The following is a 25,307-nucleotide window of genomic DNA, read 5'->3' as shown; positions in this document are numbered from 1 at the left end:
ATTTAGATTATTATACGGCCATCCAATGAAATAAGTATCATGACATAGTTCAATAGACTTCTGACTAATACTTTTCCAGTTTTTTTCTTTTTTTTTTTTTTTTTGCAGCTGAGTACTATATTTTAATCATCTTAAATGAAATTTCGGCATATAAAAGAGCAAGAAAATGTACTCAATGATTATAATTACATACAATACGTGTTAGATCATAAAGTTAATGGATTAAGCTGATTTGAAAATTCTGAAATTGGCATTATCAGAACTAGCTATAATCTTTTTTTTTTCTTTTTCATCTTTTTAGGGCTACAACTGCGGCATATGGAGGTTCCCTGGCTAGGGGGTGAAACAGAGCTCTAGCGGCTGGCCTACAGCCACAGCAACAAGGGATCCGAGCCATGTCTGCGACCTACACCCAGCTCCCAGCAACACGGGATCCTTAACCTACTGGGCAAGGCCAGGGATCAAACCCACAACCTCATGGATACTGGCTGTGTTAGTTAACCACTGAGCCACCATGGGAACTCCACTGTCTACAATCTTACATGGCCTCAGTGTCTGTGTGAGGCCTAGTTTGCAGTGGTTGGTTGGTTACATTTCTATTGCTGTTTTTTTGTTTGATTTTGGAGACAACGTGCCCATAGAGGCTTTCAAATATCTGTTTAATACATGACTGTGTCTACACAAATCCCCAATAGGCAATTTAATGTCTTGCTGGACCTTTCCATAATAGAAATATGTAATATGACACATTTTAGTATTCGCTTTATCGATCATGATTTTCGACATTTGTTAAAATTATAAAAGACAAAATTTGTGGAATTCCCTAATCACCTCCCTGGAACCTAAGAATCTGGCCAAACATAGTGTGGACTCTGCTCTTCTCAAAACCCTTTCCTCAACCTAGTTGGTTCCAAGTTCAGCTCCAAGGGTGTTTCTTGTGTTGGAAAAATTCCATCCCAGCTGGCAACGTGAGGGACCAGAAATCTCCCCCGACAGCTTGATCCATCACAGTGGAGGTCGATGACCTCTCAAGTGAAAGGTTACGAAAAGAAAGAAAATCTTCTAAAGGGAATAAAAAATGGATACTCCCAGATGTTGGGCCACTCAGGCACTAAAGTAAGATCTATGGTCTCTGCAAGTGGCTGTTCTCCGGGGTATTACAGAAGAGGCAACCACTTTATCTTGCAATTGTGAGCACACAGAGGAGGGAAAACAATATATGTGAGGTTCACAAGAAAGGCTACCGACCTTTCCAACAAGAAGGAATAATGCTTCTGGCTCCCAGCCAACAGGGAATGCTAACCAAATGTTTCATATAAGGTCAGTTTCTCTAGGAGGGCAATGCTTTGAGCAACCCGAAGCATTTAAGTGGCTTCATTAATCTTCCCAACACCCCCTCGATGTAAATAGGGAGTAATGAGGGCTATTGCCATTCTTCGGGGAGAGAGGCGGGGGTGCAGGAGGTTAGGAGATTAGATCCATAAGAGTTTTAGTTGTGCTGCTTAGGGGAGCTGGTCCGTAGTGCTGTTTTTTCCCCCGCTCTCATTACAGAACTACAAAGCAAGAGGGTGAGCAGGCTGCAGAAGATCAGGTTCTGTTTTAGGGCCACCGTCGATTAAAGGATGGGGGTTCTTCTTCCCTTGGGAGGAACCTACTCTTTTTCAAATGCCTTGGGTTAACATTTGACATTGCACCTTCAAATGTCATCACTGGATGACGTTTAGGAGAAATATACGGGAGAGACAACCACCCGATAAATTGGATAATTCAAATCACAACGCCATTATCTTTGGCAGACACAAACTGACAGTCCTGAAGCCCATTCATGCTTCTCCCGCTAGACATCTGAGTGTGTTTTCTCCCTCTCCACAGGGTGTATTTCTTTTTGACGATGGGATTGACTAACTCATTCCTGCATCCTAAACCATCCCCCAGTGGCCCATTAGCAACAAATCACTAAGCCCAACAATATATTCTCCGAGGGAGCAGTGAGGGCCTTAATAGACGAAGTTCATTTATGTCTTCATGTAAAGTAATAAAATTCAGCCAGCATTGAAGAAAAGGTTGAGCCATCATGAGCATATTAACGAAATGACTCATTTTATCTAGAGACACTATAAAACCTAACTCTGACCTCCATTAATTATGAAAGACACAGGTGTTTTAAAATGACATTCTCTTAGAATAACTCAATGGGTCTCTGATGAATAGAGCCATAAAATCAAAGGGAAAAAATTCCAAGTTCTTATCCAACATGTAGGCTAGAGGCTTGCTTATCGCCGAGGAGCAGAAAACTGACTAATGCAGAAAGACAGACCTGCCCTTTGCACTATGAAAACGGACAAAGAGAGGCAGGTGAATCTATTTATTAAACGTGCTTTAAACAATGGTGACAGAAACTTACATTTTGGTTGTTTTATAAATGCTTAGATCACGGTTGATCACGAAACAATCTGAAAACAAAACACACACTGCACATAAACGGTCAACACTTGGGTAAACTGGAGAGTAAAGCTCGTCTCACCTGTACTTTGCCTGCTTCACTCGCCTATGATTTCTCTTTACTGAATGATTCTATCCTGTTGTCATGACCCACTGGCACAGAGCTTGACACTGGGACTTCCTACAGGACAAATGTTCAACTGCATCGAGAGACTTAAAGATTAAAATATAGGGAGTTCCTGTTGTGGTTCAGTGAGTTAAGAACCTGACATAGTGTCTATGAGGATGCAGGTTTGATCCCTGGCCTCGCTCAGTGGGTTAAGGATCCAGCATTGCCGCAAGCTGCAGCATAGTCGCAGATGTGGCTCAGATCTGGCATTGCTGTGGCTGTGGTGCAGGGCCCCCTGCAGCTCCGATTCAACCCCTAGCCTGGGAACTTCCACATGCTGCAGGTGCAGCCCTCAAAAGAAAAAAAAAAAAAAAAAAAAAAAAGATTAAAATATAAATTTGTGACTTTGAAGCTAAGGAAAGCAGTAACTTAAAGCACAAAATATTTTTATAAAAATGATCATTATCCACCTGTAAATATTTAATATGTCAATCATATCAATAACTTTAAAGATTATAAAGATTAATTTCATCACATAAGTTACTCATGTAGTTCACCAACCTATCACTGTTGTGCCTTAGAATCTCATTAAACAAATTCCAGGAGATTTTAATTTTTTGTTGTTGTTATTATAATCTTTCCCCAAATATCTCTTTAATGTACTTTTTCCATAACTTTTGAGGAGTTTAATTACATTTTAATATTACTAAATTATTATATATATATATATATATATATAGCACTACCTTTAAATAGCTGGAACACCATCACAGTTTTTGAATACTGCATTGGTTTTTTACTTTGCTGATACATTTTCAAATATGGTGACAAAGGTGTAATGTGATCATATTCTAACTTACCTCCTCAGTCAGAACTTTCTCAACCCTTTTCAAAAATAATCAATATGTGTACTTTGGGCTGTAAAATATTGAAAGTAATTCTGATTTTGCTATGTCGTTAGTGTCCAGTACTCTCTCCAAATTGTATGGCTTATTTCATTATCTAGCCCCAAAAGTCTATTTCAAATCCCTTAAAAGTCTGGGTTAGAGAAATAAGTTGCAAAGAATACATCAAACCCCAAATCAAACCATTTTAAATAGCACTCTTGTGTGTTTAAATACCAAGATGAAAAGGCACAGAAAGTAGATGGAGAACTTCTTACTATTTCACAAGTAGAACGAAAGAAGAAAGAGTTTTAGTAGCAACAATTAAGACCAATGTTATCAGCAAATTTCAGAGACATGAAATCAGAAAAACCTTTTCCCATAAGCATATTTAGGGACGAAGTTATTAATCAATATTGTCAATAACTACACTGATCATTTAAATTTTATTACGTTCTAAGTATTACATGCAAATCTCTAAATGCTTTGAGGATTACAGATGATGACTTATTGCTCTAAATTTAGCTCCCAACTTCTGCCTTTGCTGGCCCATTGGGTATCTGATTTGTTTCTTTCCATTTTTCAGATAATAGAGATCATTTCTCTTCTAAAAAAATACCACCTGAAGTATTTTATGATTCCTGTAACCTATGCTTTCCTAGGAATATTCACTCTTCAAATTATCTCCATATATACTTCTTTTTCTGGGTTATCTTCAGAGTTAGTAAAATCTGTGATTTTTTTCACGTATCTTCATATAATAGAAGAATTACAGCTCATCTTCCATATGCCCAATCCCAGCTGATGCCATAACAAGCTTCACTTCCAAATTTCACTTCCAAACCTCATCTTTGACCCCACCCTCAGCCACCAATGGTGATTTGCTTCAATCAGAGTCAAGTCCAGATCTGAACTATGTCTCAAATCTGATTTATCTCCTTTTCCACTATCACTGCCTAAATTTAAGGTCTCTCTACCGTTATGGGATTCCCCAATGACTCCTCATGTCTCCAATCTCGCCAAACTCTCCTGCATTTTGTACACACTATGGCAGAATTATCTTCCTAATGCACATCTGAGCATGCAAATACGTGGCTGTCATCTCCTGAGCTCCCACACACAGTCTTTAGCACAGGTTCTCAATTTACTGGGATAGCAGATTATCAGAGGCTTGATTAAACCAAGGATTCCAACATTTACTTCCAGAAACTCAAAGGATCTGAGGAGGGGCTGGCCATTGGCATTCTTGAAAGATTTTCCAGATCATTATCAGGACAGCCTGAACTGGAAACACTGGTCTAGAGGATTAAATCCAAGCTCCTCCATAATCTAAAGCTCCAGCCTCACCTATAATAACTCCCTGGCTCAGTCACTAACAGGTCCAGTCAACGTGAACTCCCTTCAGCTTCATCTCATTTTCTGGCCTCCCAGGTCCACAGCCCTACTGGCCAGAAGACTTCCTCCTACTGCCGGACTCCTGGTGCATCTCCAAGGCCCAGCTTCTCATGGCACCCTCTTCACCCCCAAGGACTGTCACCTTTCTTTCCTCTTAGTGTTCCAGGGCCCTTTATTCAGGCCTCCCTGGAGAATTTAACTGCATCTGTCCCCAACACCCACCAGACCACAGGTCATGAAACTTTTCCATGGGCTAAAGAGCAAGTACTTCACTTTTGTGGTCCTACTGGAATCTCTGCAGTTAAAGCAGGAAAGCAGCCATAGGTAATATGCAAATGAGCAGGTGTGGCTGTGTTCCCATAAAACTTTATTCACAAAAAAACAGGAAGCCAACCCAGGGGCCTTAGCTTGCCAACTCTTGCACTAGGCTATGAAGTCTTTGGCAGGTAGGACTGTATTGCATCTCCATTTCCCCAATGCCTAAGACACTTCCTGCATAAATAACAGTCAATAAATATTTGATGAATGAAGAGTCGGGAAAGAGCAACTACGTGAACGAATAAATTCTGACAAGCGCCCTGTGGGACAGGCTAGGAGAAAAGCTCTCAAGACTCAGAACTTGTGACGCATAAGCACATTCAGAGTAAGAAGGCTGGTTAAAGTTTATCACATTCCCTCACTGGCTCATTCATGGAATATGGGAAAAGGGCCTGTATGGATATTTATAACTAAATAAGTAACTCTTATGTTAGGTTTATCTTCACCCCACCTCCAGCAGGGAGGAAAGTGTGGAGGTTATTTAATTTTTTTACAATAGCATAAGAGACACAAGGGTTGGAGGTCTTTCCCACGGGGTGTCTTTAGACCAGCTTTTCTGGCAAAAGCTCACCCTCTAGGGCCACCTTTCGGCCCATGGGATCAGCGCAGCTGGGAGGAGGGGCAGAGAAAGCTTAATTCTGAATGGATGCCCCGGGCGATGCTTAGGTACACAGATGCTTGGTAAATATCGGAGAAAGAAAACAACGCAGGAAGGCAAAGAGTGGATTTTTTTTTCTTAAAGCACAGAGTAGGTTAATTAATCCAACGGGCCTCTTGGAAGACAGGGGCAAAGAAGTAGAAGGAGGAAGCTCAGCCCAGAGAATCTTAAAAGGAAAACACTCCAGTGAATCAAGAACCAACAGAGGAAAGGAAATGTTTAAACTTTAAAGTACAGGTTTAAAAAAAATTCCAGGGGGGGTAAAAAACGAAGAGCAGCAATAAAAAGGGGCCATCCTTGCTTTCATCACCAGCTGCTTCTCCTAAGTCATAATTACTATAAATACAGTATCAACATCATCATTACCTAGGATTTCTTTGCCCTGTGGGGGTTTACTGCTTTTTGGATTCACTCCTAATTGCTCATTTCTTTCCACTCAGCGCGAGTTACCTTCAACTGTATAAACTTGATGAAAATGTGTCCTTTGGAAAATGGAAAGAAGTGGTGGTTACTGGAAGCAGAATTGTGGGTCTGGGAAAAAAAAAAAAAAAGCTCCAGTTTTACTTTTAACTATAGGCTGCTTCCAACAGATTAACTCTAAGGTAAAACTTTAAAATAAAAATTGGAATCATAACCACCAAAAAAAGAGAGAAAATTATTTGGGTCAGTTTTGAAAGCGTTCTCATGTGAATCTAAAATTTAGCTCCATTTGTTCAAAGCCAATGGCAAAATCATCTTGGAAGAAGGAACGTATACTAATGAAATAGAAGCCTGCCCATTCACTCACTGTCACCTTATGAAAATACATGCTTGGAATGTGCAACAGCAAATTCAGACCCAACATAACAAAAAAGCAGGGCAGTCTTTCCTTTTCATCTTTATTTTTTTAGATTCAAACCATGGGCAAAACACTGTTGAGAACAACACAGCCAATATTTTTCGGGCCCAGTTTGCTATAACTGTGGTAAACACCAAGCTCTGCCTAGAAAGTACGTGGGTTTTAGTTTTGGTTTTTAGTAGTAAGTATGCTGATTAGAAATCTGTACTCCTTGTCACACAGATCCATATACGGAAATGTCTTCCAATGTACTGAAATGCTCCACTAACTGCAGTGGCAGGTCAAAGCGTCCTGAACAAGGCACGAGGCTCTGGGCTGATACTCATGTTGGGTCAGTGTGCAAGGGACCCATGCATTTTCATTACCCTTTCAGTCGACAGCTTTACCAGGTTCCCGTTCTGTGATGTAATAGAGTTGGCATTAAAAATTCCCAAAGATGTACATAAATCTCCCATTTGTCATCAGTTATGATCTACACCTGACCCATACACCTGACCCCATGAGTTTCAATCCCATCACCTTAACGGAGGTGGCTGGGCCTCCTGGACTCTGAGGTGCTTGGGTGAGGGATCACAGGTAACTGTTCTTGTCCAAACATCACAGGTTGTTAGACTTTGCTTCTCACTGATACATTGATATCACACGGAAACTTGTTAGAGAGCATAGGGTAATCCCAAATCAAGGTGCAAGAAGATGAATGAAAGACCAAGGAACAAACAGAAAAGCTGAGAGAAACTCACATTCTCTCTGAATGAGAAGCTCTTTTTTGTCATTTTTAGTGTATGGCTTTATGCGTTTCCAAAAGCTGGAACATTTGTAAATGCCCGGATTATCATCAAATAACTGCTTTGTGTGTGGACCAAGCTAGTTGCAATTTGGGATAACATTTGAATTCAGCACAGCATCACCAGCATCCATACCGTGAACCCGACACACTAAAGACAAATGGATTCATTTGGAGAATAAAACGTAATCGCGCTTGCTGAGATCCGTCACAATCCTATACACAGCCGTACGTAAAACCTGTACGGACCTTGTGAACTACTGTTACTATCGTTACTTTTATGATTATCTATAAAACATATCTAAACCTCGACAGAGTCTTTCATTTGGAATTTTCATTCATATATATATATATATATATATACACGCAAAATATACACACATACATATGTAAAATGGAAACGACTTTTAGTAGTTTTTTTTAACAAGTCTATAAACCATTTATAAAATATATCCCAATAGTAGAAACACGTAGAAATCAAACACTGCGGGGAAATAGCTGAAAAGGGTAACTGGGAATGATTTCTGAACTCGTGTTGTTTCTCCGGGCTTCACCATATTTTCTACTTTCTCTAAAATGAAAATGCCTGAGCTCCATCACTGAAAACACAAACACTATTAATTTTTAAAGAGGCGTAGGTAAAACAGGATATGAATATCAATGCTTTTAAAATAATATGAGCGAGACTGTGCCTCTTGGAAATGGGCAACTTAAGGATCCTTCCAGAAGCGGCATCACCTCCCCTACTGCATAACCACAAATCGCCTAAGGAGAATGGGGTCTTTTCTGGGTTTTGTTTTCTTTTGCTTTGCAGCAGGAGAGCTTCTTTTTGCAAAGAAGCAAAGGATTTTTAACTGAATTCAATATCAGGAACATAAAGTATCACTGGTAAAGTGAAATTATCCAACAAATGGCTTTATAATGTCTAGTGCTAACCATAACAAAACCAAAAGTGCATATATATATATATGCATAAGGTGGCATATGGAGGTTCCCAGGCTAGGTGTCCAATCGGAGCTCCAGCCGCTGGCCACAGCCACAGCCACAGCGATGTGGGAGCCGAGCTGCATCTACACCACAGCTCACAGCAACACCGGATCCCCAACCCACTGCGCGAGGCCAGGGGTCGAACTGGCCTCCTCCTGGGTACTAGTCGGGCTCATTACCACTGAGCCACAACAGGACCTTCCGCCACCACTCATATATTTAAACCATTACAGAGTTCTTACACATAACCCCGCTATCTAAACTTCTTTTGCTAGGTCGAGCCCTCCCAAACAGGAATCTGAGGGTTAGGTTATTTTTAAAGTTTTATAACTGGCTCACACTCCCTCTCAAACTTTCTGAGCCTAATCCCACTAAGTATCCTCGGTAAAATTGCTTCTCTCCATGCTCAGTGATACCTGCCAGAAATGCATATGTACACTTATGCCAAAACCTGCTGATACCCGCACAGCTTCCCCACCACTGCATGCTTAGAGGGTGTCTGTGACGATGGCAGTCTCGTTTCAAGGACTGTCTTATTTAATCCTCACAACAGCTGAAAAGAGTAGAAATAACTATATCAATTTTAAAGATAAGAAAATAAGATTCCAAAATAGGCTGAAGGTCATGCAGTTAAGCAAGTCCACCTACCCTTCTCTATCTTTCTTTTCTTTACTGAGTGTCTGTGATGCACCACGTCCTGTTCTAGAATAGGAAATACAGCCCAGGCTCCTGGGATTGCTTATCAGAAACTCAAGTTTAACCACACACCCTGGGCTTTTATGTGATAAGCCTGGAGATCCTATTTCTTCCAGTCACCAGGCTGTATTGCATGTTAGCTTGACTCAGTGGCTAGTCCAATCCCTCCCGTGGCTGGGCTGGGGCTATGGTTAAATGAGATGGATGGAGACTTCAAGGACTCTGGGATGGAGCCCCTCCAGGGATGCTGGGATGGACTCCTCCAGGGTATAGGCAGGCGTGTGGTGCTGCCCTGTTTGTGTGGTGCAAGGACCTCCAGAAACCATGGAGAGTCTTTTGAGTCAAGCTCAGAGGAAAATGGTTTCCAAAGTCCTTTAGAATCGACTGAGACATGCAGGACACAGGTATACCTGTTGAGGTCATATTTGCACCTGCTACCCCAGCAGGGAGGCCTCTTCCCCCTCGGCTAAGAATGAGAGTCCATTTTCCATAAGGACTGGCTTTGAGGTTTAGAGACTGTTACTCCCTGTGTCCTTGCCCACATAGGTATCTGGAATAAATTTACTACAACCTCAGCCCCCCTGTTCCGTAAGTGTCCTACACATATATAAACCAAATCCTGGAAATATTTATGGTGAATAAACATACATTTGGAGAAAAAAAAAAAAAGACATATATCTTTGAGCTTATACTTGGAGGAGAAACTGTACATTTTAGAGAAGCAAAGAAAAGAGAGACACACCCTCTACTATCTGGTAAGTCCCCAAGTGATGAGGGGGAAGGGGAAAGTGAACCATGATGAGAAATAATTCAAAAAGTGCAGGAATGAAGACAGATGGGCAGTGAGCTCACGGAACTGTGCAGAGCAAGGAGCATATCAGCCCAGATCCAACGGAGGACCCTTGGGCCAGACCCTTACAATAAGAACCTCACCAAGTGGATAACTGGGGATGGGGGTGCGGTAGCTAATACTCCATGAAAGCAAAAGAGGTTATCAAATCCTAGAGGCAAGAAAGAGGACAGCTGATAGTTGTGGGCCACATAAGTAATTCCACATACATAATGCCTGGGCAATGTGAGGATAAAAAAGATGTGCGTCTCCATAGGATGTGGGACCACAAGCCAGAGGTCCAATGGGCCACAGCAAAGAGCCTAGTGAAACCAAGTGAATCCAGATGACCCCTGCAGAAGATGCTATTTCTCTCACATAGCTGAAGGCATACAAGTCGTAGTAGCTCCAACAGAAGCTACTGGGGGGAGATACTTTTTAAAGATGACTTTGGCCATGGTATGCAGAAGGAGGAGAAAGTCTTAGGGCCAGGAGATCAGTTAAAAACCCCTGCAATGTACGGCCCAGGCTCCAAAGATGGAATTCAACGGAAATCAGCATCAGAAATTCCCCCTGCAGTCCCAGTGGGCTGGAGTGAGCAAAAGTACCCACCCCGGCAATGCTCACCCTCAGTGTCCACCCAATAAGCACGAAAAGAGATACAGGTGACACGTTAAGTGCCCGGAACTCAGCCAACGTCTGTCTACACATTTAAAGTTATGAATGTACAGCTCGAGTCTTCAAGGGTTGGGCAGATGGACAAGGTCTTCTTAGGGTCTGAGAGCAAAAGCAGGGATTCTAGAAACAGTTCAATGTTTGTCCAGACTTCCCTGAGCCCAAGTCCGATTTAGCTTCACCCTGGTCTATGTGGAAATCCCACACCCTCTCGTGCTATGAATGGTATGTTTCATAATCAAGTAAATTTGGCCAAAAAAGACACGTGCACTCTTCTGCACATTCCCTGAATGTCAGAAGAGTCCAAAACTATAAAGGGCTTCTTCATGTTATTCTATCATGTTTCCTAAGAGATGACTATAACATGTTTCTGAATTGTTTTATGACAGTGGAGTTACAATAGTCTGTTGATTTCTGCTGTACAGCAAAGTGACCCAGTTCTACATACACATACATTCTTTTTCTCACATTATCCTCCATCCTGTTCCATCATAAGTGATTGGATATAGTTCCCTGGGCTGTAGAGCAGGATCTCATTGCTTATCTACTCCACATGCAAGAGTATGCACCTACTAACCCCAGACTCCTACATCATCCTCAAAACACGCTGGCAGGATAGGTGACTTGAAGGCAGGAATTGTGCATGTTTTCTAAGGAAGTCATGGTAACTAAGGGGACACAGCCCAAGATCAGTGCCGAGTGTGTTTGAGTGGCCTCATTGTCTAACTGGAAGGTCAGGTGCTGACCTGCACATTCTTCTTAAGAGAGACAAAAAATAACAACTCCATTGGGAGTTCCCATTGCGGCTCAGCCAGTGAAGGACCCAATGCGGTCTCTATGAAGATGTGGGTTGGATCCCTGGCCCCCCTCGGTGGGTTAAAGGAGCTGGTGTTGCCGCAAGCAGCAGTGTAGGTCTCGCTGCTGCTCTGATTCAGCCTCTATCCTGGGAACTTCCCTACATCGCAGGTGTGGCCTTAAAAAAAATTAAAAAAAAAAAAAAAAAAACCTCCACTGAGTTCTCAGTTGACTGCTAAGTGGCCTAAGAGAGGGCACAAAGAAAGGTAGCAATGGACGTTGAGAATGGACAGTACGGGGTCTTGATCGCTGGAATCGTGCTGAAGAATGTAGACAGAGTTGAGAACACGGTTTCTGGAATGAAACTGGCTCCGAAGCCTGGGTCCATCTTTTATTGGACATAGCCACTGTGTGCTGGAGCAACACAGTCCTCCATTTCTGCCTCAACTTCCTCGTCTCTAAAGCAGGGTGGTGGCAATACCTACCGCGGGGGTTTCACAGAAGGGGGCAGAAAGGAATTAATTCACATTAGAACATATGCACACTGCGGTATTTGGAATGACTGGCCAACAAGGACCTGCTTATACAGCCCAGAGAACTCTACCCAATGGTCTGTGATGATCTATGTGGGAAAAGAGTCTGAAAGAGAACGGATGTGTGCACACGTATAAACGAATCACGTTGTTGTCCAGCAGACACGATCACAACCCGTAACTCAGCTCTAGCTCAATAAAGCGTGAAAGAAAGAAAAAGGACAGCTCCTGGTACAGGAGGGACTTGCTATAAGGGGCAGTAGTCATCCTAGTAGTAGCAGCCGTCATGACGCTTTTAGATGGAATTTCAGCCTTAGGTGAAATCTACTTAGCGCTTGCTAACGATGGCAAAGAAACTCACACATAACTGCACAGATGTGAAACGAAATCCGAAAGTATCTGCAGTGGCAGAACATAAGGTCTCTCACCTTGCTCCTACAACCAGTTCTTTCTGTCCTGGATCAAATGTTAACTGCGAGAAATCCACAGCATTCTTCGCTCTGAACTCCCGTAACCAGGGGCCAATTTCTAAATAGGAAAAACAAATAAATAAGATAGAAATGAATGAGTGTTTCCTCCAGGGGCCGCAGAGATGCACATCAGGTAGCAAACATTACACTTCGGGGAGGATTTGAAGGTTCCCCCCAACGTGAGCCTTTAGGGGCCCCCAGAAGCTTCCATCAGGATGTCCCCTAATCCACCCTGAGAACGTGTGAAACAGAGGGCAGCCACCCCTTAGCAAGCGAGCAAAGCCTCAATGCTTGGTTGTGATGCACAAGCCAGATGTGCATTTTCCTTTTGGCTCTGGACTGGGCAGAAAATAACACAGCATTCACAGATTCATCAGAGGAACAGTGAATGCAAACAAGACCATGTCCTGTGCGATTTGCCGGGAAGGGACCGAAGACTTGGAAAAATCACCAAAGCCCTCAGTGGGAACAAGGAAAAACACAGGCGCCCCCTTTGCCTTCCTTCAAAGTGGATGTTCCATTTCCCTGTCCTTTGGGTTTCTAATTTGGCCCCAAGATCCCACTTGTTAAGCATTCATCCTTTCTAGATGAGAAATCCAGTTACTTCCAGGCCTCATTTGCATTTTTTTTCTAAGGGAAATCAGGAAGCAGCCACTCTTCAGAGGCAGGATTTTTTTCTTTTTTTCTTTTTTTTTTTGTGTGTGTGTCTTTTCTAAGAACTCACCCGCGGCATATGGAGGTTCCCAGGCTAGGGGTCTAATCAGAGCTGTAGCCACTGGCCTTCGCCACAGCCACAGCAACGCTGGATCCAAGCCGTGTCTGCGACCTACACCACAGCTCACGGCAACGCCGGATCCTTAACCCACTCAGCGAGGCCAGGGATCGAACTCGCAACCTCATGGTTCTTAGTCGGATTTGTTAACCACTGAGCCACGACGGGAACTCCTAGAGACAGGATTTTTTTACAAGCACTGTTAATTCCTATTCAATGACCTCCAGCCTAGAGTCTGATTACTGTATCAGGACAGTATTTGAAGAGGGAGAGAACTCTGCTTTGTGAGCCATTTTGGCAACTTTCATGAGCACCTTTCTGACACTGAGAAAAATCTTCAGGGAGTCGCCTGCCAGTTGGGCTGAACCTTATCATTATCCTTGACAATTAACCATGTGATCTGATTGTCTTTTTCCTTGGGTTTAATATTGTGAGTAATATCACACTGACTAAACAGGCACACGACAGCTGTCACATCAACCCAGTTACTGGTTTGAGGGGAAAATGTGTAGCACTGATATAATCTCTTTCAACAAGAACACATGCTAAATACAGATCTAATAATGGAAATATGCCCATAGCCTGCAACATGTCTTGTAGAAAGGCCATTGTTGACATGAATGAGGCGGATTATTCTCAAGCAACAGCTTTCTATAAGAAACAGGAATTTCCCTACTACCAGTTACCGGAGGGTGGAAATGAGATGAATGAGAAAGTTCTTTGCTTAAAAGAAACCAGGGTTCATTTACATAGAGAGCTGTGTTTGGTTTATGACATCTAAATATGGGAGTTCCTGCTGTGGCTCATTGGTAACAAACCTGGCTCGTATCCATGAGGATGAGGGTTCAATACCTGGCCTCCTCCGATGGGTTAAGGATCCGGCATTACCATGAGCTGTGGTGTAGGTCACAGACACGGCTCAGATCCAGCATTGCTGTGGCTGTGGTGTAGGCTGGCAGCTGTAGCTCCGATTCAACCCCTGGCCTTAGAATGTCTATGTGCCACAAGTGCAGCCCTAAAAAGGTGAAGAAAAAAAAAAAAAAAGGGGGAAGAAGAACTCTTCATAGGTGTGGTATGGTATCTTGATTCGTTTTAGTATTTTATGTAAAGTTCTTCATTGTATAAGAAGTCCATTTTTAAAAATGCTTGTTGAGAACAAAATAAGTACAAAGCCGTATCACTATACAGAACTGTTAATAAACGGTCTGTTCCACAAGTCCACAGCTCAGTTAGGAAACAAGCACTACCATCTTTAAACACAGTTTCTATAGCTATAAGAACTTTACAGGTGTTTTAGGTTTCACACCTAGAAAGGAGCGAAGACTGGGAGCTTAGGGAAGAGGAAAGGAGATCTGACAATAGAGTCACGGTACAGGCCTGCCCTGGAGGAAGCATGTCAGGTGGGAGACCTAGTGCCCCCTGTGGCCATCATTGGTATCGCTCCCTCGACTCCCCAGGGGAGCCCCTGGTCAGGGTCTGTTTGGGGAGCCAGAACCCTGAGGCTCTTCTGCCTGCATTGCTGACCGTGGTGTCTGCAACACAGGGTACAGAACCTTAAGTGTGAAAGGCAATACTAAGTGTGTGGAAGAAAAGAGTAAGGACGAATTCAAGAGAATTAAAAATGAAAGAAAAGAGAAAAAAGAAGAGCGAAAGAAAAGCAATGGCAACTCAAGAAACGACTGGGAAAGGTGTATTAAAATAGCATTGTAAATGATTTACTTACAGGTCCAGAGGTCTGGACTTGACCTCATCTTGGTAGCAAGGCTCTGAAAAGATTTCAAGCAAGCACTTGACCCCTTAAAGCAAACATCTTAGGAATCTGAATGGGCCATTGACTGGCAGGAAGGAGCAGGGAATGGAGGCGAGAATATTAAGTTTAAAAATGAAAAACAGGAGTTCCCGTTGTGGGCTCAGCAGAAACAAATCGGACTAGTATCCATAAGGCTGCAGGTTCAATCCCTGGCCTTGCTCGGTGGGTTAAGGATCCAGCGTTGCTGTGAGCTGTGGTGTAGGTCATAGACGTGTCTCAGATCTAGTGTAGCTGTGCCTCTGGCATAGGCTGGCAGCTACAGCTGCGATTCCACTCCTAGCCTGGGAACCTCCATATACTGTGGGTGCAGCCCTAAAAAGATGAAAAAGAAAAAAAAAAAAAGAAAAGAAAATCAATGCAATTTAGGTAGCAGCTATGAAAATGCAAAGGAGGATGCGATGGGAACACAGCTGAAGGGGGGAAGGCTGGTTTTAGAGAAAGCTGATGGGTTCCGGGGTGACCAGAGAAGGTTACCTATGACAAATTTCCAGTGACTTGACGACTGCAGCATCAGTCCTTGCTAGGCATCCCTGAGATCTCGAAGTGTCCATCGAGTTATTTGAGTTCAAAAGCCTCATCCTACAAGGAGGAACCCCCGTGACCAGGAGCCCCGAGTGCATGTCTAGGGCTCCATCCCCCAAAGCTCAAGGTTCCCAGGGCCAGGCACACAAGTCATAGCCAAAGGCATCTGAGGGAAGAACAGAGGGCTAAGGGCTGACCGCCCTGTTCCAGAAGAGGAAGTAGGAGCCACATGAGACTATGAAAAGACAGGTGCAGACAAAGAGTTAACTCAATCCCGTTTCCATCTTTCTTTTCATGGAGGAGAACTGGAAAAGAGTGAACAAAAGGAACCAGGGTAAGGAAACCTCTTTCAGATTTTGGCTCCCACACTAAGCAACAGGAAAAGAGGTAACACTACTTTCTAAAATGCCTTCCACCCAGCGTTCCCGTTGTGGCGCAGTGGAAATGAATCTGATTAGGAACCATGAGGTTGCGGGTTCGATCCCTGGCCTTGCTCAGCGGATTAAGGATCCGGATCCGGCGTTGCCGTGAGCTGTGGTGTAGGTCGCAGAAAAAGCTCGGATCTGGCGTTGCTGTGGCTGTGGTGTAGGCCCACAGCTGTAGCTCCGATTGGACCCCTCGCCTGGGAACCTCCATATGCCGCAGGTGCTGCCCTAAAAAGACAAAAGACAAAAATAAAAAATAAATAAATAAAATGTCTTCAACCAATAGAAGGAGCTACATGAAGAGGGAAAATGAGTAAACATCAGATTGTTCTGCCAATATTGTTCAACCGTCCTTATTTAAGTTTCAAATTATCTTCCCCCTTAAGACTCTGTATTTTTATGGTTACAACGAGATCAAAGTTGGACCATCTGCCATCTTCTCTCTCCCCCCCTTTTTTTCCACTTCCCTGTATTTTCCTCCAGAAGGTCAGAATATCTCAACTTTGTATACTACGTGGCCTTCTATCTTACTGGGTGCTGTGAAAGCCTTGACAGAAAGCTCCTGCACCAACCCATCTCCCTAAGTGAAAACCAGCCCGCATCCAGGCCTGTGCTTTCAACTTCCGTATAAGACCAGAACCATGATGTGCCACTCACTTTTCAAAGACCAGTCCCTCTGCTTTGCTTCAATCCTGTCTCTTCCTTCCTCTTGATCCCTTCCCTAAATTACCTCTAACCCTTCCAACATTACCAAGCCTATGAGAATATGCACACTGCCTGAATTTAAAAAAAGAAAAAAAAAAAAAACTTGAAAATCTTTTTCATTACATTCTTCCATTATCACAGTTTTAAACACCCAAAGAATATACATAATAAACTCCCAAGTGCAGTAATTATAAAGAGCTGTGGGAAGTTCCTGCTTGGTGCATTGGGTTAAGGTGTTTCTCCAGCTATAGCATAGGTCAAGGCTGAGGCTCAGAACGTCCATATGCCATGGATGCAGCCAACAAGAAAAAAAAAAAAAGGCTGCAGGCTTGGTTGTACACATTAAGTGTTGCCACCTCCTTAAGAAACATACAATCCTAATTTTGAACAAATTATTTCAGAGGTTAGATAAAGAGATAAAGCTTTTTTCTCTCCGCAGACTTGAGACTCTCATGATCTTGATAATCTTTTTTAAATTTTTTTAATTTTTTTGTCTTTTTTAGGGCTGCACCTGCCACAGATGGAAGGTCTTGGGCTAGGGCTTAAATCAGGGCTACAACTACTGGTCTATGCCAGAGCCACCGCAATACTGATCAGAGCAACATCTGTGACCTACAGAAGCTGGCGGCAAAGCCAGATTCTTAACCCAGTGAGTGAGGCATGGATATGGATGGGTTCTTAACCTACTGAGCCACAAGGGGAACTCCATGATCTTGATAATCTTGAGACTAAGGCTGGACAGGACTTTATGAAGGAAAGAAAATCATAGGCAACCCTCATTCAGGAACAGGGCTAAACGCATTCTTATGGAAATACCTACATGAGCACATGACACATGTAGGCACGCACACACTGTTTCATATGGAATAGGATTTATTCTGGAGACAGGAGAATGGCTTAACAAGTGTGACATCAGATAATCTATGGATAGAATTCTCCACCCCAATAAGAGATTTCCATAGCAGTGTGAAGAATGCCTCAAGGCCGCTTTCTAAAGACTCAGAAAATGAGCAGTTGCAGATGCCTAACAAGAGCAAGGAAAGAAGGGAGTCAAGTGAAGCAGGAGAGGAGAGAGCATCCGGGCAGATGGTGGCGAACAAGCTCACTGGGTTCCAAAAAAAGGCCAGGCACAGGGAGGATGTGCGGAGGGCACACAGCAGGTGGGGAGTTGGGGACACACAATTTTCAGTAACAATGACTTCTTTTCCTATGGCTGTACCAGTGGCCTGTGAAAGTTCCCAGAACAGGGATCAAACCCAAGCCACCGCAGTGACCTGAGCCACAGCAGTGACAACACGGGGTCCTTAACCTGCACCACCTGGGAACTCCAACACTGACTTTCTTAATGCACCTCATTTCCCCCAAATAATGACTTTATTCCCTCCAATCCCTCTATTCTCATTTTGCTAAAATAATCATACAAGGAAATGGAACTTCAATATGGCAGCCAACACAACCACTGTTCAAATTTAAGTCGTGATGTAAAGATCTATAAATTCAAGTTGAGTATTTTGTAACTTTCAATATTTGATATTAATCATCCTAGCTAATCCACTCATTACACAAACATGGTTGTTGAAATACGGCAATGATTTTCTGCTGCAAAATTAGCTGCGATGTTCCACATTTGCCTTCTCTTATTACTACACAGGTATCCCCTGATTGTTTTGGAAACTGTCTATAAAAAGTATACTGGGAGTTCCCATCATGGCACAGTGGTTAAAGAATCTGACTAGGAACCATGAGGTTGCAGGTTCGATCCCTGGCCTTGCTCAGGGGGTTAAGGATCCGACGTTGCCCTGAGCTGTGGTGTAGGTTGCAGACGCGGCTCGGATCCCACGTTGCTGTGGCTCTGGCGTAGGCCGGCGGCTACAGCTCTGATTGGACCCCTAGCCTGGGAACCTCCACATGCCGCAGGAGCAGCCCTAGAAATGGCAAAAAGACCAAAAAAAAAAAAAAAAAAGTGTACTGTTTGCATTTTTTAAAGAACCCAGTGTTAGAGCATCAAGAAATAATTACTTTGGAGTTCCAGTTGTCGCTCAGTGGAAATGCATCTGACTAGTACCCACGAGGATGGAGGTGGGATCCCTGGCCTCGCTCAGTGGATTAAGGATCCGGCACTGCCATGAGCTGTGGTGTAGGTTGCAGACAGGGCTCAGATCTAGCGCTGCTATGGCTGTGGCATAGGCCAGCGGCTACAGCTCCAATTCAACCCTTAGCCTGGCCACCTCCAAAAAGACAAAAAATGTTAAAAAAAAAAAAAGAATTACTTTCAGGAACATGTATCAGGATCCTAAATTTGGCCTAAATAATTGGCTTATATCGATTAGAAACTAGCTTCACTGATTCAACTTAGTCTCCCCCACCACCCAAAAAAGAAAGAAAAGAAAAAGAAAAAAGAGTAAAAGCTGCTAGTCAGAAAGGCACACTTTGTAAAGTTAGTGATGGTTGTATATTAAGGAAACCTTTCAGCATCTGATAAGTAAGCATCGCAGGAGATTCTGCTGTTGAAGCACAGTTCTCGTTCAAAACCCAACAGATCTTCCAAAATTCAGAAAGGTGGCTCCACCCTGGGCTGAATGAAGGCTGCAGCACTGACTGTCTGCAGACCAAGCGGACGTGTGGGCAAACGCCCGGAGGTGAAACCTCTGAGGTCAAAGGGGGGCAGCTCTGAGTAGCCTCAGCTTCACTCTCCACCCCTTCCAATCTTGGTCCATGAAGGAGCCCAGAAAGCAGGACGGACGGCACAACTTCTTTGGTGAACCTGAAACTCATGTTGGAAACTGAGTCACAGGCTCGACGGGGCAGGGCTGGGGATGGTAGGTAAAGACTGTTGGAAGCGCAGCAGAGCACAGGTTGCAATGCACAAATAGAGACACGAAAGTGCAAACCAAGGCCCCCTCTTTTTAATTCTCATAAAAAGTTATATCTTGGTTTAATCTGCATCTACCACTGCACCTGGAAATATGAATAATGCTAATAATATGACTGTTGAGAAAGCAGCTAACAAAAATAGCTAATATTTAGAGAGTCTGTGCCGCTCGCTAGGTAGGTGCTATTCTGTGCACCTCACAGGTAGATTCCTGTACTGCTCACACCCCCTCTATTATAGGTAAGGACACAAGTCTTGCCAAGATCAGCAAGAATGAGATTCAGCTCCTAGTCTGGGAGCTGCTGTTTTTAGCAGCTACACTGGACTCTTAAACTGCAGCGCATCTGAAATACAGCATCCTCTGTGACACCTTGGAAGGTAACAGCAAGAAAAAAATCAATGACCTCTTCACTTTGAACCTGAGTTTATGCCCACTGCCATATACTGTTAAGTAAAAATTGCCCCCCATTCAGTTTAAGAAATAGGGGTTCCCGTTGTGCCTCAACAGGTTACAAACCCAACTAGCATCTGTGAGGATGTGGGTTCGATCCCTGGCCTCGCTCAGTGGATGAAGGATCTGGCGTTGCCCTGAGCTGTGGTGCAGGTCGCAGATGGGGCTGGGATCTAGCGTTGCTGGGATCTAGCGTTGCTGTGGCTGTGGTGCAGGCTGGCCGCTGAAGCTCCAATTCGACCCCTCGCCTGCCTCAGGTGCAGCCCTAAAAAGAAAAAAGTAAAAATCGTGCATTTACCGTTTTCACAGTTTTTCCTAGCAATGATGATTGACGTGTCCGTTCAGATCTATGGGAAAAAGCGCTCACCGTTTTCACTTTTTAGGTTTTGTGATCCGAGGATCTTGATATAAGTAAGTAGGGAGAAAAAGTCAATAGCCATTTACTGATCTGCTTTATTGGATACAGAAGTCCCGGGATGAGAAGGCGGGGGGGACGCAAGCAGAGCAGCAAGGCTGGACTTCTCAGCGGACAAGGCCACTCGGCTGTGATGGGGCAGGGGGAGGGGAGACACGGTCTTGAACGTGCAAGAGCTGGATCCTCCCCCCCGCCCCAGAGGGCACATCTGCTGGCAGGGCGAGGTGGGCAGACGTGCAGGGTGGGTCCTGGGCGAGCTTTCTGGAAGCTCTCCTTGCCTGACCTTTCCCCCGCATTATGAAAGGAACCAAGCTACCTCAAAGATGCCTCTTACTCTTTGAAGCTGGCACGTGCCACCCTTTTATGAGCTTCATTTTCAGCTCCAGTGTATAACATGAACCATTCCATCAATGTAATCTGAGCTAAAAATATGATTGGAAAGTAGAGGAGTGGCATTTTAAAAAGCCCTGAGAAGGATACATGGCAGGTTGTTGCCGTGTCCTGCACTGTCTCTTGACGGCTGCCGTTTTTTCCTGCCTCCCCCTTCCCCATCCGCTTTGCCAGGCCTGTTCCTCCAACAATCACAAAGAGCAAGGCAACTCAGAACAATTGCATCTGGCAGCAGGTGGGAGGCACCCCCATGCCATGCTTCACCCCCCAAAAATGACACAACCAGGCTCTCACTGACCTGAGTCCTGCCTGAAAGTCTTTAAGTGATTGCAAGATTTCAGCCCCCAAACCTCATGCTTGTTGAGTGGCAGATCAAGGCAAAAACACATCATCAGGGGGGAGTTAATGTAAATTCGCAAACATTTTATACGTGTGAAAAAAAATATATATCAGAATCATGATGTCTCTTAGCTCTACTTTTTTTTAGTATCTATATTTTCAGTGTTTCCTTGGTTTCAGGAACTCTATTAGATAGTTTTCCATGTTAATAACTTATTTCATCAAATGTTCACAAGCCTGTGAGGTTAGAACTAATATCTTTGTTGTAGGAATGAAATTTTTTTTTTTTTTTTTGGTCTTTTTAGGGCTGCACCTGCGGCATATGGAGGTTCCCAGGCTAGGGGTCTAATCGGAGCTGTAGCCGCCGGCCTATGCAACAGCCACAGCAACTCAGGATCCGAGCCTCATTTGCAACCTACACCACAGCTCACGGCAACGCCGAATCCTTAACCCACTGAGCGAGGCCAGGGATCGAACCCCCAACCTCATGGTTCCTAGTCAGATTCGTTAACCACTGCGCCATGACGGGAACTCCAGGAATAAAATTTTTAAAAAATCAAAAACCCTGACATTTCTGACAAGTTCAACATCTCGCCAAATGTACCAAAGTAGGGAGTGGCTAACTGGAATTTAAATCCAGGATACGACTGAGGCAATATTTCTGTAAGGACCAAAGGAAAAATCAATTTTCCAAGGAATGTATAAAGTTGCATTCATCCTTAGGACCTAGTGATACATCAGCACAGTAGCCACCACCCACCAAAAGAGAGAAAAATTGAAAAGAAGGAAATTGGTAGCAGTTTGTTTGGTTGGTTGGTTGGTTTTGGTTTTTTGTAATTTTATGGCCACACCCACAGCATATGAAATTTCCCAAGCCAGGGGTTGATTCCAAGACAAAGCTGCTACCTACACTCCAGCCGGGGCAACACGGGATCATTTTTAACCCATTATGCCAGGCCAGGGATAGAACTGGCACTTCCTCAGTGACCAGAGACCTTGCAGTCAGGTTCTTAACCTCCTGTGCCACAAGGGGAACTCCAGGAGTAGTTTTCTGATAGCAATGTTCCAGGCCAGGCGACCCACTGGGCAGGGTACAACTTGAAGAAGGAAGGTCCCGGGGCAAAGTGGAAAAAGCCGGGGCCCATCACAAGCAGCAGGGTACCCAGGGAAGAACATCACAACAGTGGACCATGTATCTCCTCCATCCTTGTGTTTCCAGGACGGGTCTGGGTTATGCCAACTAACTTAGAGATCTGCAAGCGAGCTACGCCTTACTTCAGCTTTGTGGAAAGGCTGGAAAATATCAGGCCAAATGTGTTTCTCCAAATATATGGGACCTGAGTAATTCTAACAATCACGCCGACCCAGGAATTAGTCCAGTGAAATCAACTGGAGCAGGACATCATATTGGCCATCTGCCCACTCACCCCTTATTTTACAGTTGATAAAACTCAGGGCAAAGAGTATGCGGGACCCCAGAGTTGCAGGTTAATGAGCGACAAAGTGGAAAACCCCCAGTCCTGCACTCTCTCCGTCAATCTATTTCCCTCCTCAGAGTTCCCTTTCGTGGCGCAGCAGAAACGAATCCGACTAGGAACCATGAGGTTGCAGGTTCGATCCCTGGACTTGCTCAGTGGGTCAAGGATCCAGCGTTGCAGTGAGCTGTTGTGTGGGTCACAGACACAGCTCGGATCTGGCATTGCTGTGGCTGTGGTGTAGGCTGGCAGCTGTAGCTTTGATTGGACCCCTAGCCTGGGAACGTCCATATGCCATAGGTGCGGCCCTAAAAAGACCAAAAATTTTTAAAAAACAAAAAAACTATTTTCCTCCTCATGACAGCACTAGGAGGACATACACCCAAGTGGAAAACCATGACTGAGCACAAAAAACTTCACAAATTATAGTTTTATTTCCTTTTTTTTTTTTTTTTTTTTTTTAATGGGCCATACTCACAGCATAAGCAAGTTCCCAGGCTAGGGGTCCAATAGGAGCTACAGCTGCGTGCACCACAGCCACAGCAATGCAGGATCCGGGCTGCATCTGCGACCTACACCACAGCTCATGGCAATGGCAGATCCTTAAGCCACTGAGCGAGGCCAGGGATTGAACCCGCGTCTCATGGATACTAGCTGGGTTCATTTCCACTGCGTCATAATGGGAATTCCCCAAATTATAGTTTTTAAGGAACCAACATATCTATATCTAGATTTATATACTCAAACATATATTGGCAGATTCATGTATGTGTGTGTATATATATTCACGCATATATATGTACATAGATATATAAATATGTATATATCAATATACAGTTACATATATTTATAGCTTGATAACAGATACACACAGCTGTACAGATATATCTAGATACAGGCATCAGTATGTTCATTCATATATATGTGTGTACACATGCATATTTACATAAGTTTATGTGGAGAGATATAAATACACACACACACATATATTACACGCTGAAGACCACAGTAAAGAGGAAAAAAGGGGTTTCAAAAGCTTGCTACAGGACGTGATCAACAGGTTTCACTGACGCAAACTTTCCTTTAAAATAAAACAGAAAGCATTCAATAATAACCAATTAGATAAATTAAAACATTCTATATCCGTAAAAGCAAAATGATCCCACTACCAAGAAAGCATAGCATAGCTTTCATCGACACTTTCAGTGGTAAACACGACATGTAAAACACAGTATTTGGAAATGTGACAGGGCTACATCAGATCCTTTTTGTTTTTTTCCAGCATATCTGCTCACCTCGAGTCCAGCGTTTTTATTTTGTTTTATTAAATTCGGGGGGGGTTGTTTGTTTTGTTTTTTGGAGTTTTTTTTTTTTTCTTGCTTTTTAGGGCCACACCTGCAGCATATGGAAGTTCCCAGGCTAGGGGGTCGAATCAGAGCTACAGCTACCAGCCTACACCACAGCCACAGCAACGCAGGATCCAAGCCATGTCTGCAACCTATACCACAGCTCATGGCAATGCTGGATCCTTAACCCACTGAGCAAGGCCAGGGATCAAACCCGCATCCTCACGGATCCTAGTCGGGTTCGTTACCATTGAGCCACAATAGGCACTCCAAGTCCAGTGTTTCATCAGGTCTCTTCCTGTGTTTCTTCAAAAGAACATATAATAATCCGTTTTTCACAGTTTCACTATAGGAAAAATCCACAAACTGTAAGTCGTACAGAATATTTGTGCTCTAGAATTGGGTTCTTCCAAAATATACTGCTTCATCTTGGACAGCCTGCCTGGCAGATTTCTAAGAAACCAAAAAACTATGACAGTTTACTTGCCTTGAAGTCTTTCTGATTTGGGTCTCCTAAACTCCAACACGATTTGGAAACCGCAAGTCTCACTTTGGGCTGTGTTTTACAGCCTGGAATCCACGGGATAATATATATTCACAATGTAAGTAAACATTCAATAATTGCCGCAAATCAGTTAAATTATAGGAAAGGATGCATATGCTATTCCAAGAAGGGCAGAAGCACACAGCCTGCATCAGGGGAGCAGCTGTTAGATAAAGGCTGGCCTGGGATTTGTTTCATTCCTAGAGGGAATTTCATATGACTTTTGGACACAGCATTTCTGAGTTAGATTATTGCAGGATAATACAGAGCCAAACAAATGCCTTTGCTCTTTATTCTAGGTATATACTATAAAGGAAATCTTAGGAAACAAAATTGCAGGGGAATCAACACCTATTTCCTCACCAATTGAAATGTACTCCCTTTCTCAATCAAATGTAGGATCTGTGATTCCATGGTATCCCCAACTTTCCATTCATTTGCACGATTTTCTGGCAACACCAGAAATACTTGTTCCATCTCAGGACTGAAATGTCAGTGTTAGGTGAGAGCCAGGCTACCCTGGGTCATCCAAGAGGTCCCGAGACACACCTGGAAAGGTGTAAAGAGAAGCTTCTGGAAAACCATCAGCAATCTGGGTTCAAAATCCACCTGGCAGGGGGCATTGTCTTCTTGTTTGTTTGTAACTTTTAAGATAGTGGAAACCTCCTGTTTCATTGAACCATCTGGAGCAATTATTCCTGGTGACTGCAGGATAAGAACGAAGCTAATCAGTGGCAGGTTTTTACTGCTGGGTAACTTACACAAGAAGCAATTTCTTCTCATCCATCTATCAAGGCAGATTTTTTTTTTTAATTTAAAGGATTATTC

General features: G+C 43.5%; 1 protein-coding gene and 1 long non-coding RNA gene across 17 annotated transcripts in view; one reads left to right on the top strand and one right to left on the bottom strand.

Moving 5' to 3' along the window:
• SEMA5A (semaphorin 5A) overlaps positions 1 to 25,307 on the bottom strand; it is a 530,468-nt gene that overhangs the window by 274,617 nt on the left and 230,544 nt on the right. For 10 of the 16 annotated variants that reach the window (XR_014831038.1, XM_085001952.1, XM_085001944.1 and 7 more), the window contains one exon: positions 12,372 to 12,471. The exons of the other annotated variants lie outside the window; for them this stretch is intronic. Coding sequence is in view for 9 of the 10 variants with exons in the window: in XM_085001952.1 (XP_084858078.1) it covers positions 12,372 to 12,471 (100 nt within the window). In the remaining variant the exon portion in view is untranslated. The remainder of the gene's footprint in view (positions 1 to 12,371; positions 12,472 to 25,307) is intronic. 16 annotated transcript variants of the gene reach the window in all.
• Positions 1 to 25,307, top strand: part of LOC146395693 (uncharacterized) — a 186,964-nt gene that overhangs the window by 92,477 nt on the left and 69,180 nt on the right. The gene's annotated exons all lie outside the window — the stretch shown is intronic.

Source organism: Sus scrofa, chromosome 16 (genome assembly GCF_054392235.1).
Source record: "Sus scrofa isolate SSC_HxYL_T2T_F1_AM1 chromosome 16, Sscrofa_HxYL_maternal_Yorkshire_Landrace_v2.0, whole genome shotgun sequence".
Classification (NCBI taxonomy): domain Eukaryota; kingdom Metazoa; phylum Chordata; class Mammalia; order Artiodactyla; family Suidae; genus Sus; species Sus scrofa.
Note: the sequence above shows the minus strand (reverse complement) of the source record. Positions and strands in the feature narration are given on the sequence as shown.